This window comes from Salmo salar, chromosome ssa02 (genome assembly GCF_905237065.1).
Source record: "Salmo salar chromosome ssa02, Ssal_v3.1, whole genome shotgun sequence".
NCBI lineage: Eukaryota > Metazoa > Chordata > Actinopteri > Salmoniformes > Salmonidae > Salmo > Salmo salar.
In genome coordinates, this window is record NC_059443.1 from 71323108 (window position 1) to 71341134 (window position 18027).

The window sequence follows — 18027 nt, forward strand, 5'->3', positions numbered from 1 at the left end:
TGCATTTGACCATAGAGCACTTTGTTTTATTATGGGTACAGGTTCAGTACACATCCCTGCATTCTGTATCATAAAGTAGACTGTTCCTCTTGGAGGTCATGGCGCTGGGATGGATTTGGCAGAGCTGACTGCAAATTGCCTCCACCAAACGGCTGGTGCCCGGCCAATTGGCAGGGCCCGAGTTGAGTCCAAGAAGGCAACTAAAACAGAGAAGATAAATAATGATAGCCATCACCTGACCTTCATATGCATTTAATGTAAAGGCAGGCAATATAATAGTAAGGTGGAGGACATGAACACTAACAACATACTGTTGGGGAGAGTCTTTTCCTAGGATAATGGACGACTTCCCCTTCGTTGCCTTGAACCGCCCCTGAACGATCCTCTCCTGGTGTCGGGCAGGGTAGATCAAGCGCCAGCCACAGCGCCACCAGACCGTCTACCCTGCGGTCCGACAGCCCCTGACGGTTCCTCATCCCCACCAAGGCCCTGGCAAGCCTGCGGACATGCTGGTAGCCCGGCATTGCATCGCCCCCTGAAGATAAAGCGACATGGAAGAATCGATGAGGACGATGTCAAACATTTAGGGGTAACACATAAGATTCTTCTACAAAGGAAATAGAAAATGTTTTATATTGTGTAACTAAAAATAAACAGATGGAATCTGGTAAAATGTAACATGTTTCAAGTTAAACTGTAGTTTAAAAAAAAATCCTGTTTAGTGAATGATTACTGGTGAGTATTAATTGAGTTGACATGAAACTTTGTGTATGCTAATTTAGAAACCATAACCTAATCAGATAAGAGGAAATTGCCTAGGATCAGAGATCAGGGTCAGGCCCAGAAGATGGATAGCTAAACAAAGAGGACCATGGATATTCCACAGGGGAAAGAAGGGGAAAGTCATTGGGGTCATAAAATGTATAGCTGGGGAGTTGACGCCTACAAGGGAAGAGTATAAGATGTGTTGTGAGCTTTCTAAATGTATGCACTCAGCTGATGGCATCCTTGGTATTAAACACCCGAAAATTGTCTTGAGTTTGTCTCAATTCCTTATTTCAGAGGTTGCAATAGCATTTTTCTTTTTAACAACACAAAAGGTCAATTATAATTACCTCTGAATCAGAGGAGTGTTCAGGGTGAGGAGAACCGTGTTGATCAGGGGCCTCAGGAGAGCTTCCGTCTTCAGGGGCGGTGGGACTGGATGGCCCAGACCTGGGTGCGTCAGCGGGTTCCCCTGACAGGTGCCGCTGAGCTGGAGGACGGGGCCCTCTTAGGAGTGACATGAGAGATGTGGACTGTCTGGTCCACATCCTCCTGAAAGCCCTCGTCCTCCTCGTCGAGCTGCTCGACGGCGGCTGCCTCTTCCGGAAGGTCAGGGTCCGCGCTGACATCCTGCAGCACTCTGCCAGATTGCGAGTACAGGTACTCCACTAATAGGAGTTCCCCTATTAAAGCAAAAAAATATAAAAAAATCAGGCAAAAGCAGAGTAGGGAAGAGTTAATGGGATGTAATTAATGCAATTGATGTAAATGTTCATTCTCTTACTCGACTTACCCGTGTACTTGCTAGGCTTGGAGTAGTCCTTAACCTGTTCCTTGCCAAGCACCCTTTGGCTGCTAAGGTTAAGGATGTGCTGCAGGTGGCCACTGTAGGAGAGCAGGGGCTGCCTGTTCTTTCCCTCCACTGCTGTCTGTGCACGGTCCCTGTTCCACCTCACCAGTCCATCCAACAGGAATGCCTGGAAATGCATTGCATTTGCCCTGGTACCTGAGAGAACAATACATGATTAGGGTGGGAGAGCTGTTGCTGTTAACATTAAACATTAAGCATTACTTTAAGCTCCACAATGACAATTACCTGGGATGAACCGGTTGAGGTGGAATGACTCCAAGGATGTGGAGCCCCGTGCGCAGCGATAAACCAAGGGTGGCGTGAATATGCCGGTCTCGGTGTACAGTACAACGGGTGGGTCCTGTATGCAGTGGAGGTGGCGCCTCTGCTCTTGTCAGATTGCCTGGATGCTGATGGAGTCCAGCAACGGGATGCCCAGGGTGTCGACCCCCCTTCTCGCCGTGGAAGGTCTCGAGGAGGTCAAGGAGAAGGACTTCGGTCACCGCAGCTCTACGCGTACGACGCCGACAGTGAAGTGCCATCTCCTTCCTGCCGATCTGCCTCGAAACCTCCGCCTCGGTGAGGCTGACCATCCTGTGCTTCCCCTCCAGCTCAGACCTCTTGGCCCCCAGCAGTCGGCGGACATCGCCTGCATCCCACTCTAAGATGCAGACTGACAGCTGCCGCATGAAGGGACCGTAGAGCTGGTGGCTCTCAGTGGTGACACCTGACGCGAACCGCCGCATCAGGTGCCAGATGTCCAGCCGAACCACCAGCTGGTCCCACTCATTGTACATGGCAGCTGTCTTTGATCCGCCGAAGCTGGAGCAGCAGTCTCGGTCCACGTACATGAGCTGGGGGGGCGCCACCCCGGCGAGCCGGTACCGCTCCATGAGACCAGCCACCATGGGGAGCAATCCGTCGCCCTCACCAGCAGTGAGGACACTGACGAGGACCTGCCCATGCTCGTTACCAATGTTGGTAACCCAGGCGGCCGTGTCTGCAGCGGTACCCGCAAGCTTTTTAGTCACCTGGAGACAGACACACAAAGACAAAGTTCAAAACATGATTTAAATATAGATATACAAAATCAGACATTACTTATCTTTACATTTTTAAGTGACAACTCACCTTCTTGGTAGAGTCTGTCATGACGTTGGCCTCTTTTGGTACAATTTTGTGATACTCAGAAGAGACAATATAGCCATATTACCATAAAACTGTTTATATAATAGACTCAGTTTAAGACTTGCCTCATATGGGTGTATGGAATGTATTAATAAGGATAAAGCTTTTGTAAGACATTGAGATGCTATGTACTGATGTAATGTGATAGAATTGTATTTCTGTAACCAAATCTAACTCAGTCATAGGCACGCCCCAGGGACACATACAGGACCAGGCGTCATTTGACCAGCCTGTTCGATGGGCACTATAAAACACTCCCCTGATTTACATTTCTCCAGACCAGGCCTACACTCTATGGCCAGAGGTTTGACCATCCAAGTACTCTACTGAAAGTGAACCATACCACGTGGTTAACTTTTAGACTATTGATACCGACAGAATAAGAACAAGTCTTTGATATTAATTATTAGTCTGCAGCTAAGTAAATTATATCATCGAACGGGAAGACCAACGAAACAACCATTCTATGACGACATTAATGAATGTCGCTCTGAAAGATCCATTCTAACCGAGAGAGAGAGAGAGAGAGAACGCGGACAAAACTCCCCAACAGAACTACTCTCCAACAAGAATCAGAACGACACACTGAGCGTAAATATATATATTGATTGCAATTGTTCCCGAATGAGTGAGCCTTCAATTGTCAATTGTAATATTAATGAACTCTGTGTAAACTTCTCAGCTGACCATTTATGACCCATTGTTCAACAGGCCGACCAGCCTGTTTAGCCCACAAGTGCACATTCCGATACCAATCCTTTGTGACAATAATTACTGTTTGTATGTTTTTCTGTTAATTACTTAGTGTAGTAAATAAATGATTTTAAGACAATTGATGTATGGATGATTTTAGTAAAGACTGGGTTCGTGCAGATACAACAATTTACGACGTTTTGGAATGAGACTGGACTAGAGGTAAATCCACCATTTAAACTTAGAAGATAATCGACCTATACTATAATAGAAAATAATATTATAGTACAGGAAAGTTATATTAGGAAAATTATAGCTTTGTAATCTGAATATTCTCCTTGGTGCCCCGACCTCCTAGTTAATTACAATTAAACGATTAATCAGTTTAATCGCGTGATGATAATTACAGGGAGTTAATTGATAAACATATCTTCCGTTTAATGGTACCCCCAAAGACACGACATTTGGAGCCCCCATGCGAGGAATCTAAGATAGAATTGGACTTTGCTGTGAAAGCCTGCTATGTAAACAAAGTGATTGTGCATTTTCCATTGAGAGAAGCTATTTAGAATAGCTCCGGTCTTATGTCGATAGCAGTGAGGATTAAATTCCAGATTTAGTCCGTTAGGCCAAACGGTACTATTTCTGTCGGTAAATATTAACTTCTAAAAGTAGCTGTCCGGGAACCGAGCCGAGTGGTTTGCCTACCGCACTAGGACTGTGGGCAGACCGTATGCGTATTTGTAGTTAAGTACCGTGTCGCTCCGGTCAACATAAACGCTAGCAGAGTATGCTGAATGGGGTTAAGGTGAGACGTCACTAGAAAACCCACCCTTTCCATAAGGGAAAGGATCCTATTTTGGTGCTTGGAAGGATACTCCTGAACCAAGTAGCAATAGCTTAGCATTACGGGTAAGCTAACAGAGAGGGAACATTTTACCCTCCACCGTAACACGTTTAAAATTTCTCCGCTAGCGTGACGGAAGTCCGACCTTTGTACTTCCGTTTAAATTTCAGCATTCTGCACCCTGGTGGTGAAGAATTACGAGTACATCTCTAGGGGAAATTCAAACGTGGAGCACGTCTCATTCAATTTAACTAACAAGTGAAATTGCCAGATTTACCTTTTCAAGTGGATCTTTCAAATAATATCCAAAATTGATTGGGCGTCTACAATGAGACATGATTAACTTTTTCCAAACTTAACTTAGATGAAGCAATGCTCTCAGGTTAATTGAAAGTTAATTCCCAGATAGCCTATACAGGTTTGATATATCATAAATAGATTAATCAGTAAAATCTGCTTTAGCAAGGCACAGTCAGTAAAACCCCTTTACTGACGCTCAGCCCCAGGGAGGTGCGTACCCTAGTGGTGAAGGGTCCCAACATTTGAACTACGGTTTACACTTATGATATCCAATCAATGGAGATTGTATGGATTATCGTCTCATTCAATTTATTTAGTTAAATTGTCGAACATACCTTTCTAGGTTCTTCCAATTAAATGAGACAACTTAAACTTTGCATATTAACCTGGATGAAGCAACCTCTCAGGTAATTCAAGTTTAATACCCAGATAGCCTACCCAGGTAGGACTAATCATTGGCACTGATTAATTCAATTTGCTTTTGCAAATTCATTCACGTCCAACTTCCACAGTACTGTACAGTACTGATGGTTCATTAACGTCTATAAATAGATTAAAATCGTCTTTGCAGTTTTCCACATTCCAAAACCAAATTTTGGAAAATTAGGAAAAACAATTTTTCCTTTCAAATGTTCTAATAATGTGCAAGCTATCAGAGGGGGTGGTTCCCACTCGCCCGCTAATTAGTGAACCTCCACCCATAAATGGATTGATCTCTGACCTCAGCAGCGATAACAACCCTAATTATGCCATTAGTGGAAAAGCAGACAACAATGTTTTCCAAAATCAACCATCGGGTGCAGGCCTCGTAAAGGTTCTCTCCAGTCTAGCTCTGATGTCTTGCCATCCGAGATTGCCATCTGTCCAATACCGCAGTGCACAGCTGAAGCACGAGCAGGTAACGGTAGACATAAAGGGACAGGTGGAGAGAACCGGGAAACCAATGACAAATGCAGAAAAGGGAAAAATTATGCTAGCTATGGAACTGCGTTCGAAAACTGAACAATTAAATGTAATTGCAAAAACGTATGACGATGAACAAGCACAAGCTCTTCAACAAAATCGTTTTCTACAGGAACAACTCGATTTAGCCAAAACTAAATACGATGATGTCCATGCCAAACTAGATAAATCTGAAGAGTTATCTACAAACAGGAGCGCTCAACTTGACAACATGCATGCTGTTATCTTGAATGTTACTCAAAATAACACGGTGCTCCTCAAAGCGCTGCAGACCAAAGACGATCAGTTAATGAACACAATGACAAAGTTGGATGATAAATCAGCAGAACTTATTGAAGTCGCTGACCAAATGAAGGATGAGAAAACTCAGGTGATGAGGTTGGAAATATTGATTTCTAAGCAAGCAGAGGAAATCTCAGCACTGAATCTCTCGCTCCGTACTCAAGACCTCTATCTGCAAACCATGACAGATAAGTTTGAGACCGAAAGGAGCAGGTGTGACACTCACGTGTCCAAAATCAGTACTCTAAGCGCTCAAGTGGACTCTGCAATGCAGCAGAATTCCACCCTTAGGTACCATCTGGAGGAAATCCAGAATGGTCACGCTCTACAGCGCGACTTCCCATCCAAGCAACCGGAGCCCTGTACTCACAGGAGTGAAGACAATAGGTTTCAGACCTTGCCTCCCTCATGTGTCCCTCAGTCTTCTCCTCTTGGCCCTTTGGCACTGAGTAATATGGCGCCTCTTGGCCAACAACAACAAGGCTTGGCATCTTCTCTTGGCCTTTCGGCCCCAATCTCTCCACAGGATGAAGCCAACCCTCTCCGCCCGCTTGGCGCAGAATACCTTGACAAACTCGTCAAGAATTTCCCCACCTTTGACCCCGTTCCAGGTCAGCCAAACGATACTGAGAAGTTCCTAGCTGACATAGAGGATGCGGTGGGTGGCTACCCGAACGCTACGGGTTCTGACAGGGTTTACCTGTTGAAGCGAATGTCGAATAGACACGTGACGAGGTTCATTCGTCTACAACAGCAACACGTGCTAAATGACTATGCTAAACTTGCCACAGCTTTGAAATTAGAATTCAGTGGTTCTGCGACTCGCAAACACGATAGCTCACTGGCTAACACCGTCAAACAAGCTCGGAACGAACACCCACAAGCTTTCTATCATAGGCTTTGTTCAGCTTACTTTGGCCTACTCACAGAAACAGGAATGGAAGAGCTGTTACCATTCAAACAAATGTTTCTGTCGAACATGTATCCCACCTTCATTACCTACTTGGGCCCTGCAGCCCACGTTGGCTTGCCTATCTTACAACTCAGAGAGCTTGCAAGCACAGCTTTTGAGGCATCAAAAGTTCACAACGCTAAGAGCCCAGACCACTCAGTTTTGAAGTTTAACCAGGAGCACTCACTCCAGTTAGAGGGTGCATTATCAGGTATTGGAGCGTCTAGAGATGACGCACAACAACAGTTTCTACCACGAAACCATGATTCCAATAACCTCCGCGGTCGAAATAACTGTAAAGTATGTAGCCATCAACATGACTACCGCTACAATCGACCCGTTCGCTACGTTCCTGCACCCAACCCACAAAAAGTGTCAGAGCACAAGGGTAACAAAGGGTTGAAGGACGACCAAAACGTAGACCAATGTTTTCCAGAAGTCCCACTACGGGAAGAACTTAAGCGAGAACAATTTGAGAAAAGGGTAAAAGATAAGTCACAAGCACTAGACGGGGAATTACCGGACACCAGGTCCGCAGGAATTAACACCCATAGCATGGACGTTAAAGTTCAAATTTCTCCCGCTCTCATTCAAGACCCTATCCAGGGCCCGCTTGATCAAGAAACAAGCTCCCGGGCTCTGTCTATAGACTCTGATACAAAAGTTGCGAAGAAAAAGGTCAAACGCGTCGTTAAAGCCAAGCCCACTCAAAATCAGAAAAGTCAATCTGCTTCCATCTTGAACAGACATGGCACATCACGTCGTTGCGAACGACCACTCCACTTTGTGGGGAATATGTCCACTAACCACGAATCTAAACGGTCATACCTGGAAACAGTCCTGGAGGACTGCTTAGCTTGTCATGCGCTAATTGATTCGGGTGCGACAATATCACTCATCTCTCAAACATTGTTTGATGATCTCAAAAGGGCTTTGAAACCAACTAAACGTTGGTTAAAAGTGGAACGATGCGACACTAAACTTCGAGGGGTCACTCAGACTACCTCGCCTCTCACATTGAGAGTCATGCTGAAACTACACTTCCAGGACGTATCGCTCGTTCACCCTGTGTATGTTACCAGACTCGAAACTGTAACCCTGCTACTTGGAGCAGACTTGATGGATCGGTTACTCCCATTGATGGATTGGAAAACCAACCAGGTATGGTCACAGGCCACAGTGCCTTCTCCACTGACCACACCGTCTTCCCCTAACGCTAGCTGCAACGCAGTCCTTCACGAGGGGTATCTGTCGAAAGCACCCCTTGAGAAAAAGACGTTTAGAAACCTCTTGGTACAAAATCCGATCCACGGAGATAGTACGATATCTCGACACATTCCATCAGCCAACCTGATTGACCATTCTTTTCATGATTTCGAGCCAGCTGTCTCTGTGAATAAGCAACTTCCCTCCTCCTTGCAGTCATGTAATACGGTAGTTGAGATGAACTTTTCTTTCCCTTTGGACACTTCCGCAAGCACTGCGGCCGTCCCAGCAAGAAAAACATTGATGCGCAGAGTATACTCTGCTTCCGATGATACACCTTCCACTTTGTTGGGGACTGTCACCCCTTACAATGACACTAATGGCGTCAGTCCAGCAACTGACTCCCACTTGTGAAACACTTTGCGATATCACAGACCGATATCCTCGTCTCAGTTCACAGGTAATGAAGAGGTTGCCACACGCGGACGCGGTGGTGACTGACATGCCTCGACAGCCACTGAGCGTTTTGAAGCACAAACACCAGGAGATTTGGTTGAAAGGTTACAGCCACTCTCATAAAAACGCGGCCGCTGACAACTCGTACATAGGGTCCGACCTTTTCATTTGCGCATCGGACACCAACACCACCCGCTGGTGGGGGGGTCCCGAGGCACAAAGGGGGAGAAGAGTAGCCCAGACCCATGATGAGCCTCATCGAGGCCGGTGGGGGGGTCGAGACTACGGACAACACCGTACGAGGCCGCCAGAGCATAAATCAAATCTAGTTGTAAACTCTCCTATGAGAACAGTGAGGAGCAGACAGGCCCCTAGACGGGGATTATCTTAGAAGACATCTAAGATAGTACTGAGGTGTACCACACTGGTCGTAAAAGGAAGTCCAGTGGACTTGTCCACCTCCAAAACTAATGGCATCAATAATCATTCTTTGCCATGCGTAGGTTCAACTACAATACAACTAGTAAAATGCTCCAATCATGTGTTCCGGTAGATAATATTTCAGAATAAATCGGTAGGATAACTGGTCCCCTTGAGTACCAGTACCAATACCAGCTACAATCAGTAAGAAGGTTAGAGACTTAACAAATCAAATTACCATTGACAACAGCGACATAGGAGTCACTCAGAGTGCAACACGTGGAGGGGAATCTCCGGTGCACTCTTCCAATGGTTAACACACGTCACTAATAAATAGGACCCTCCATTCAGGAGTAAAATTATTAGAAGTCATGAACCATGATCACACCACGTATGACTGGTCCAATACTTAAAGAGTACTTCCGTCGTGAGGTTAGCTCCTCCGTGGATAACATAGCTATGAAATAGACTTCATACCTATCGCCACTACAATAGTGGAAGACAGTGACTTGTAGAAAACTACTACAGACTCCCTTGACACCAATTCTGACTGACCTCCAGGCATTGACCTGAAAATTACCTGACTACATCAGACTCATTCTGAACAAGTTGTAATCTGCCCGGATACTTGGTTTTCTTCCCTTGACATGCGCGCTTGTGTAAGCATAAACGCACATGCACAACGGAACATCCAATTAGGATTTATGCTAGGACCACTTAAGGGCCCAAGCAATATACCAGCCTTAGTAAAGTTGAACATTTACTTCTAGGCCTTTGACTCTACAGCACTCACCAGTTTTCTTCCCAGAAGTCCGTAGGTCATACCTGTAGACTGCCCAAAACTAGTGCATTACAGCTGTAGACTTATCATATAGTTATCAACTTAGGATAGCGCCTAAGCAACACACCAAGTAGGAAAACCCTAGATATGGCATTAGAGACAATGCCATGATAATCATTTTGCCAGAACATTGGACGTATATAGAATACAGTCCAATTCGATGATTTTTTTTGTGTGAACTATATTTTGTATATTTTTGTTTTGTTTATGCTTTCATTCCTTTTCGGTTCAGTTCCTTTGACACTTAGGAAGTGATAGAGCCATAAACAAAGTCCCCATACAACCATCACTTAGTGCCACAACGCCGCTCATTGGGGAATGAATGTAATTATATATATTTCATGAGTGTGTGTGCGTTGTTAACATCTGCCTAAGTTACTGCCCAGATCTTCCAGTCTGGACGACGGGTCCGGAACGGTGACCCCAAATCCGGACACCCACAGCCTATCCTTGTGGCGGCATGCCCGCTGTCAGAGAGACTACCAAGGTAAACCACCAGAGGGGGGGGACCGCAACGGCGATCACCAACCAGGACATCCCCTGGCCCTTCCTGGGGTACTTTACAGCTTCCAGGGAACCTACCAAGGTACACCAATTGAGGAGACCGCAATGGCGATCACCAACCGGACATCAACTGCCCATCCTTGTGGTGGACGGCTCCGCTTTCAGAGAGCCTACCAAGTTCAACCACCAGAGAGGACTGCAACGATGATCTACCAATGGGACATCACGTGGTCATGATTTTATGTTGATTTGTAACTTGCAGGATAAACAAGATCCAAACCACCAGGGGGGTATGTCATGACGTTGGCCTCTTTTGGTACAATTTTGTGATACTCAGAAGAGACAATATAGCCATATTACCATAAAACTGTTTATATAATAGACTCAGTTTAAGACTTGCCTCATATGGGTGTATGGAATGTATTAATAAGGATAAAGCTTTTGTAAGACATTGAGATGCTATGTACTGATGTAATGTGATAGAATTGTATTTCTGTAACCAAATCTAACTCAGTCATAGGCACGCCCCAGGGACACATACAGGACCAGGCGTCATTTGACCAGCCTGTTCGATGGGCACTATAAAACACTCCCTGATTTACATTTCTCCAGACCAGGCCTACACTCTATGGCCAGAGGTTTGACCATCCAAGTACTCTACTGAAAGTGAACCATACCACGTGGTTAACTTTTAGACTATTGATACCGACAGAATAAGAACAAGTCTTTGATATTAATTATTAGTCTGCAGCTAAGTAAATTATATCATCGAACGGGAAGACCAACGAAACAACCATTCTATGACGACATTAATGAATGTCGCTCTGAAAGATCCATTCTAACCGAGAGAGAGAGAGAGAGAGAACGCGGACAAAACTCCCCAACAGAACTACTCTCCAACAAGAATCAGAACGACACACTGAGCGTAAATATATATATTGATTGCAATTGTTCCCGAATGAGTGAGCCTTCAATTGTCAATTGTAATATTAATGAACTCTGTGTAAACTTCTCAGCTGACCATTTATGACCCATTGTTCAACAGGCCGACCAGCCTGTTTAGCCCACAAGTGCACATTCCGATACCAATCCTTTGTGACAATAATTACTGTTTGTATGTTTTTCTGTTAATTACTTAGTGTAGTAAATAAATGATTTTAAGACAATTGATGTATGGATGATTTTAGTAAAGACTGGGTTCGTGCAGATACAACAATTTACGACGTTTTGGAATGAGACTGGACTAGAGGTAAATCCACCATTTAAACTTAGAAGATAATCGACCTATACTATAATAGAAAATAATATTATAGTACAGGAAAGTTATATTAGGAAAATTATAGCTTTGTAATCTGAATATTCTCCTTGGTGCCCCGACCTCCTAGTTAATTACAATTAAACGATTAATCAGTTTAATCGCGTGATGATAATTACAGGGAGTTAATTGATAAACATATCTTCCGTTTAATGGTACCCCCAAAGACACGACATTTGGAGCCCCCATGCGAGGAATCTAAGATAGAATTGGACTTTGCTGTGAAATTCTATATATCAATTGTGCAAACAGAAGTGTACAAACAGCCTGCTATGTAAACAAAGTGATTGTGCATTTTCCATTGAGAGAAGCTATTTAGAATAGCTCCGGTCTTATGTCGATAGCAGTGAGGATTAAATTCCAGATTTAGTCCGTTAGGCCAAACGGTACTATTTCTGTCGGTAAATATTAACTTAGCTGTCCGGGAACCGAGCCGAGTGGTTTGCCTACCGCACTAGGACTGTGGGCAGACCGTATGCGTATTTGTAGTTAAGTACCGTGTCGCTCCGGTCAACATAAACGCTAGCAGAGTATGCTGAATGGGGTTAAGGTGAGACGTCACTAGAAAACCCACCCTTTCCATAAGGGAAAGGATCCTATTTTGGTGCTTGGAAGGATACTCCTGAACCAAGTAGCAATAGCTTAGCATTACGGGTAAGCTAACAGAGAGGGAACATTTTACCCTCCACCGTAACACGTTTAAAATTTCTCCGCTAGCGTGACGGAAGTCCGACCTTTGTACTTCCGTTTAAATTTCAGCATTCTGCACCCTGGTGGTGAAGAATTGCGAGTACATCTCTAGGGGAAATTCAAACGTGGAGCACGTCTCATTCAATTTAACTAACAAGTGAAATTGCCAGATTTACCTTTTCAAGTGGATCTTTCAAATAATATCCAAAATTGATTGGGCGTCTACAATGAGACATGATTAACTTTTTCCAAACTTAACTTAGATGAAGCAATGCTCTCAGGTTAATTGAAAGTTAATTCCCAGATAGCCTATACAGGTTTGATATATCATAAATAGATTAATCAGTAAAATCTGCTTTAGCAAGGCACAGTCAGTAAAACCCCTTTACTGACGCTCAGCCCCAGGGAGGTGCGTACCCTAGTGGTGAAGGGTCCCAACATTTGAACTACGGTTTACACTTATGATATCCAATCAATGGAGATTGTATGGATTATCGTCTCATTCAATTTATTTAGTTAAATTGTCGAACATACCTTTCTAGGTTCTTCCAATTAAATGAGACAACTTAAACTTTGCATATTAACCTGGATGAAGCAACCTCTCAGGTAATTCAAGTTTAATACCCAGATAGCCTACCCAGGTAGGACTAATCATTGGCACTGATTAATTCAATTTGCTTTTGCAAATTCATTCACGTCCAACTTCCACAGTACTGTACAGTACTGATGGTTCATTAACGTCTATAAATAGATTAAAATCGTCTTTGCAGTTTTCCACATTCCAAAACCAAATTTTGGAAAATTAGGAAAAACAATTTTTCCTTTCAAATGTTCTAATAATGTGCAAGCTATCAGAGGGGGTGGTTCCCACTCGCCCGCTAATTAGTGAACCTCCACCCATAAATGGATTGATCTCTGACCTCAGCAGCGATAACAACCCTAATTATGCCATTAGTGGAAAAGCAGACAACAATGTTTTCCAAAATCAACCATCGGGTGCAGGCCTCGTAAAGGTTCTCTCCAGTCTAGCTCTGATGTCTTGCCATCCGAGATTGCCATCTGTCCAATACCGCAGTGCACAGCTGAAGCACGAGCAGGTAACGGTAGACATAAAGGGACAGGTGGAGAGAACCGGGAAACCAATGACAAATGCAGAAAAGGGAAAAATTATGCTAGCTATGGAACTGCGTTCGAAAACTGAACAATTAAATGTAATTGCAAAAACGTATGACGATGAACAAGCACAAGCTCTTCAACAAAATCGTTTTCTACAGGAACAACTCGATTTAGCCAAAACTAAATACGATGATGTCCATGCCAAACTAGATAAATCTGAAGAGTTATCTACAAACAGGAGCGCTCAACTTGACAACATGCATGCTGTTATCTTGAATGTTACTCAAAATAACACGGTGCTCCTCAAAGCGCTGCAGACCAAAGACGATCAGTTAATGAACACAATGACAAAGTTGGATGATAAATCAGCAGAACTTATTGAAGTCGCTGACCAAATGAAGGATGAGAAAACTCAGGTGATGAGGTTGGAAATATTGATTTCTAAGCAAGCAGAGGAAATCTCAGCACTGAATCTCTCGCTCCGTACTCAAGACCTCTATCTGCAAACCATGACAGATAAGTTTGAGACCGAAAGGAGCAGGTGTGACACTCACGTGTCCAAAATCAGTACTCTAAGCGCTCAAGTGGACTCTGCAATGCAGCAGAATTCCACCCTTAGGTACCATCTGGAGGAAATCCAGAATGGTCACGCTCTACAGCGCGACTTCCCATCCAAGCAACCGGAGCCCTGTACTCACAGGAGTGAAGACAATAGGTTTCAGACCTTGCCTCCCTCATGTGTCCCTCAGTCTTCTCCTCTTGGCCCTTTGGCACTGAGTAATATGGCGCCTCTTGGCCAACAACAACAAGGCTTGGCATCTTCTCTTGGCCTTTCGGCCCCAATCTCTCCACAGGATGAAGCCAACCCTCTCCGCCCGCTTGGCGCAGAATACCTTGACAAACTCGTCAAGAATTTCCCCACCTTTGACCCCGTTCCAGGTCAGCCAAACGATACTGAGAAGTTCCTAGCTGACATAGAGGATGCGGTGGGTGGCTACCCGAACGCTACGGGTTCTGACAGGGTTTACCTGTTGAAGCGAACGTCGAATAGACACGTGACGAGGTTCATTCGTCTACAACAGCAACACGTGCTAAATGACTATGCTAAACTTGCCACAGCTTTGAAATTAGAATTCAGTGGTTCTGCGACTCGCAAACACGATAGCTCACTGGCTAACACCGTCAAACAAGCTCGGAACGAACACCCACAAGCTTTCTATCATAGGCTTCGTTCAGCTACTTTGGCCTACTCACAGAAACAGGAATGTTACCATTCAAACAAATGTTTCTGTCGAACATGTATCCCACCTTCATTACCTACTTGGGCCCTGCAGCCCACGTTGGCTTGCCTATCTTACAACTCAGAGAGCTTGCAAGCACAGCTTTTGAGGCATCAAAAGTTCACAACGCTAAGAGCCCAGACCACTCAGTTTTGAAGTTTAACCAGGAGCACTCACTCCAGTTAGAGGGTGCATTATCAGGTATTGGAGCGTCTAGAGATGACGCACAACAACAGTTTCTACCACGAAACCATGATTCCAATAACCTCCGCGGTCGAAATAACTGTAAAGTATGTAGCCATCAACATGACTACCGCTACAATCGACCCGTTCGCTACGTTCCTGCACCCAACCCACAAAAAGTGTCAGAGCACAAGGGTAACAAAGGGTTGAAGGACGACCAAAACGTAGACCAATGTTTTCCAGAAGTCCCACTACGGGAAGAACTTAAGCGAGAACAATTTGAGAAAAGGGTAAAAGATAAGTCACAAGCACTAGACGGGGAATTACCGGACACCAGGTCCGCAGGAATTAACACCCATAGCATGGACGTTAAAGTTCAAATTTCTCCCGCTCTCATTCAAGACCCTATCCAGGGCCCGCTTGATCAAGAAACAAGCTCCCGGGCTCTGTCTATAGACTCTGATACAAAAGTTGCGAAGAAAAAGGTCAAACGCGTCGTTAAAGCCAAGCCCACTCAAAATCAGAAAAGTCAATCTGCTTCCATCTTGAACAGACATGGCACATCACGTCGTTGCAAACGACCACTCCACTTTGTGGGGAATATGTCCACTAACCACGAATCTAAACGGTCATACCTGGAAACAGTCCTGGAGGACTGCTTAGCTTGTCATGCGCTAATTGATTCGGGTGCGACAATATCACTCATCTCTCAAACATTGTTTGATGATCTCAAAAGGGCTTTGAAACCAACTAAACGTTGGTTAAAAGTGGAACGATGCGACACTAAACTTCGAGGGGTCACTCAGACTACCTCGCCTCTCACATTGAGAGTCATGCTGAAACTACACTTCCAGGACGTATCGCTCGTTCACCCTGTGTATGTTACCAGACTCGAAACTGTAACCCTGCTACTTGGAGCAGACTTGATGGATCGGTTACTCCCATTGATGGATTGGAAAACCAACCAGGTATGGTCACAGGCCACAGTGCCTTCTCCACTGACCACACCGTCTTCCCCTAACGCTAGCTGCAACGCAGTCCTTCACGAGGGGTATCTGTCGAAAGCACCCCTTGAGAAAAAGACGTTTAGAAACCTCTTGGTACAAAATCCGATCCACGGAGATAGTACGATATCTCGACACATTCCATCAGCCAACCTGATTGACCATTCTTTTCATGATTTCGAGCCAGCTGTCTCTGTGAATAAGCAACTTCCCTCCTCCTTGCAGTCATGTAATACGGTAGTTGAGATGAACTTTTCTTTCCCTTTGGACACTTCCGCAAGCACTGCGGCCGTCCCAGCAAGAAAAACATTGATGCGCAGAGTATACTCTGCTTCCGATGATACACCTTCCACTTTGTTGGGGACTGTCACCCCTTACAATGACACTAATGGCGTCAGTCCAGCAACTGACTCCCACTTGTGAAACACTTTGCGATATCACAGACCGATATCCTCGTCTCAGTTCACAGGTAATGAAGAGGTTGCCACACGCGGACGCGGTGGTGACTGACATGCCTCGACAGCCACTGAGCGTTTTGAAGCACAAACACCAGGAGATTTGGTTGAAAGGTTACAGCCACTCTCATAAAAACGCGGCCGCTGACAACTCGTACATAGGGTCCGACCTTTTCATTTGCGCATCGGACACCAACACCACCCGCTGGTGGGGGGGTCCCGAGGCACAAAGGGGGGAAGAGTAGCCCAGACCCATGATGAGCCTCATCGAGGCCGGTGGGGGGGTCGAGACTACGGACAACACCGTACGAGGCCGCCAGAGCATAAATCAAATCTAGTTGTAAACTCTCCTATGAGAACAGTGAGGAGCAGACAGGCCCCTAGACGGGGATTATCTTAGAAGACATCTAAGATAGTACTGAGGTGTACCACACTGGTCGTAAAAGGAAGTCCAGTGGACTTGTCCACCTCCAAAACTAATGGCATCAATAATCATTCTTTGCCATGCGTAGGTTCAACTACAATACAACTAGTAAAATGCTCCAATCATGTGTTCCGGTAGATAATATTTCAGAATAAATCGGTAGGATAACTGGTCCCCTTGAGTACCAGTACCAATACCAGCTACAATCAGTAAGAAGGTTAGAGACTTAACAAATCAAATTACCATTGACAACAGCGACATAGGAGTCACTCAGAGTGCAACACGTGGAGGGGAATCTCCGGTGCACTCTTCCAATGGTTAACACACGTCACTAATAAATAGGACCCTCCATTCAGGAGTAAAATTATTAGAAGTCATGAACCATGATCACACCACGTATGACTGGTCCAATACTTAAAGAGTACTTCCGTCGTGAGGTTAGCTCCTCCGTGGATAACATAGCTATGAAATAGACTTCATACCTATCGCCACTACAATAGTGGAAGACAGTGACTTGTAGAAAACTACTACAGACTCCCTTGACACCAATTCTGACTGACCTCCAGGCATTGACCTGAAAATTACCTGACTACATCAGACTCATTCTGAACAAGTTGTAATCTGCCCGGATACTTGGTTTTCTTCCCTTGACATGCGCGCTTGTGTAAGCATAAACGCACATGCACAACGGAACATCCAATTAGGATTTATGCTAGGACCACTTAAGGGCCCAAGCAATATACCAGCCTTAGTAAAGTTGAACATTTACTTCTAGGCCTTTGACTCTACAGCACTCACCAGTTTTCTTCCCAGAAGTCCGTAGGTCATACCTGTAGACTGCCCAAAACTAGTGCATTACAGCTGTAGACTTATCATATAGTTATCAACTTAGGATAGCGCCTAAGCAACACACCAAGTAGGAAAACCCTAGATATGGCATTAGAGACAATGCCATGATAATCATTTTGCCAGAACATTGGACGTATATAGAATACAGTCCAATTCGATGATTTTTTTTGTGTGAACTATATTTTGTATATTTTTGTTTTGTTTATGCTTTCATTCCTTTTCGGTTCAGTTCCTTTGACACTTAGGAAGTGATAGAGCCATAAACAAAGTCCCCATACAACCATCACTTAGTGCCACAACGCCGCTCATTGGGGAATGAATGTAATTATATATATTTCATGAGTGTGTGTGCGTTGTTAACATCTGCCTAAGTTACTGCCCAGATCTTCCAGTCTGGACGACGGGTCCGGAACGGTGACCCCAAATCCGGACACCCACAGCCTA

General features: G+C 44.7%; 1 protein-coding gene across 1 annotated transcript; it reads right to left on the bottom strand.

The window, feature by feature from the left end:
• LOC106591622 (uncharacterized) lies at positions 1-2799 on the bottom strand. The gene is made up of 6 exons (XM_014182832.2): positions 2747-2799; positions 1862-2646; positions 1559-1771; positions 1116-1448; positions 312-535; positions 1-200 (listed from the first exon to the last, which is right to left on the bottom strand). The coding sequence occupies exons 1-3, from the start codon at positions 2765-2767 to the stop codon at positions 1627-1629; spliced, it is 951 nt and encodes a 316-aa protein (XP_014038307.1). The 5' UTR covers positions 2768-2799; the 3' UTR covers positions 1-200; positions 312-535; positions 1116-1448; positions 1559-1626.
• Between the last annotated feature and the right edge of the window lie 15228 nt (positions 2800-18027).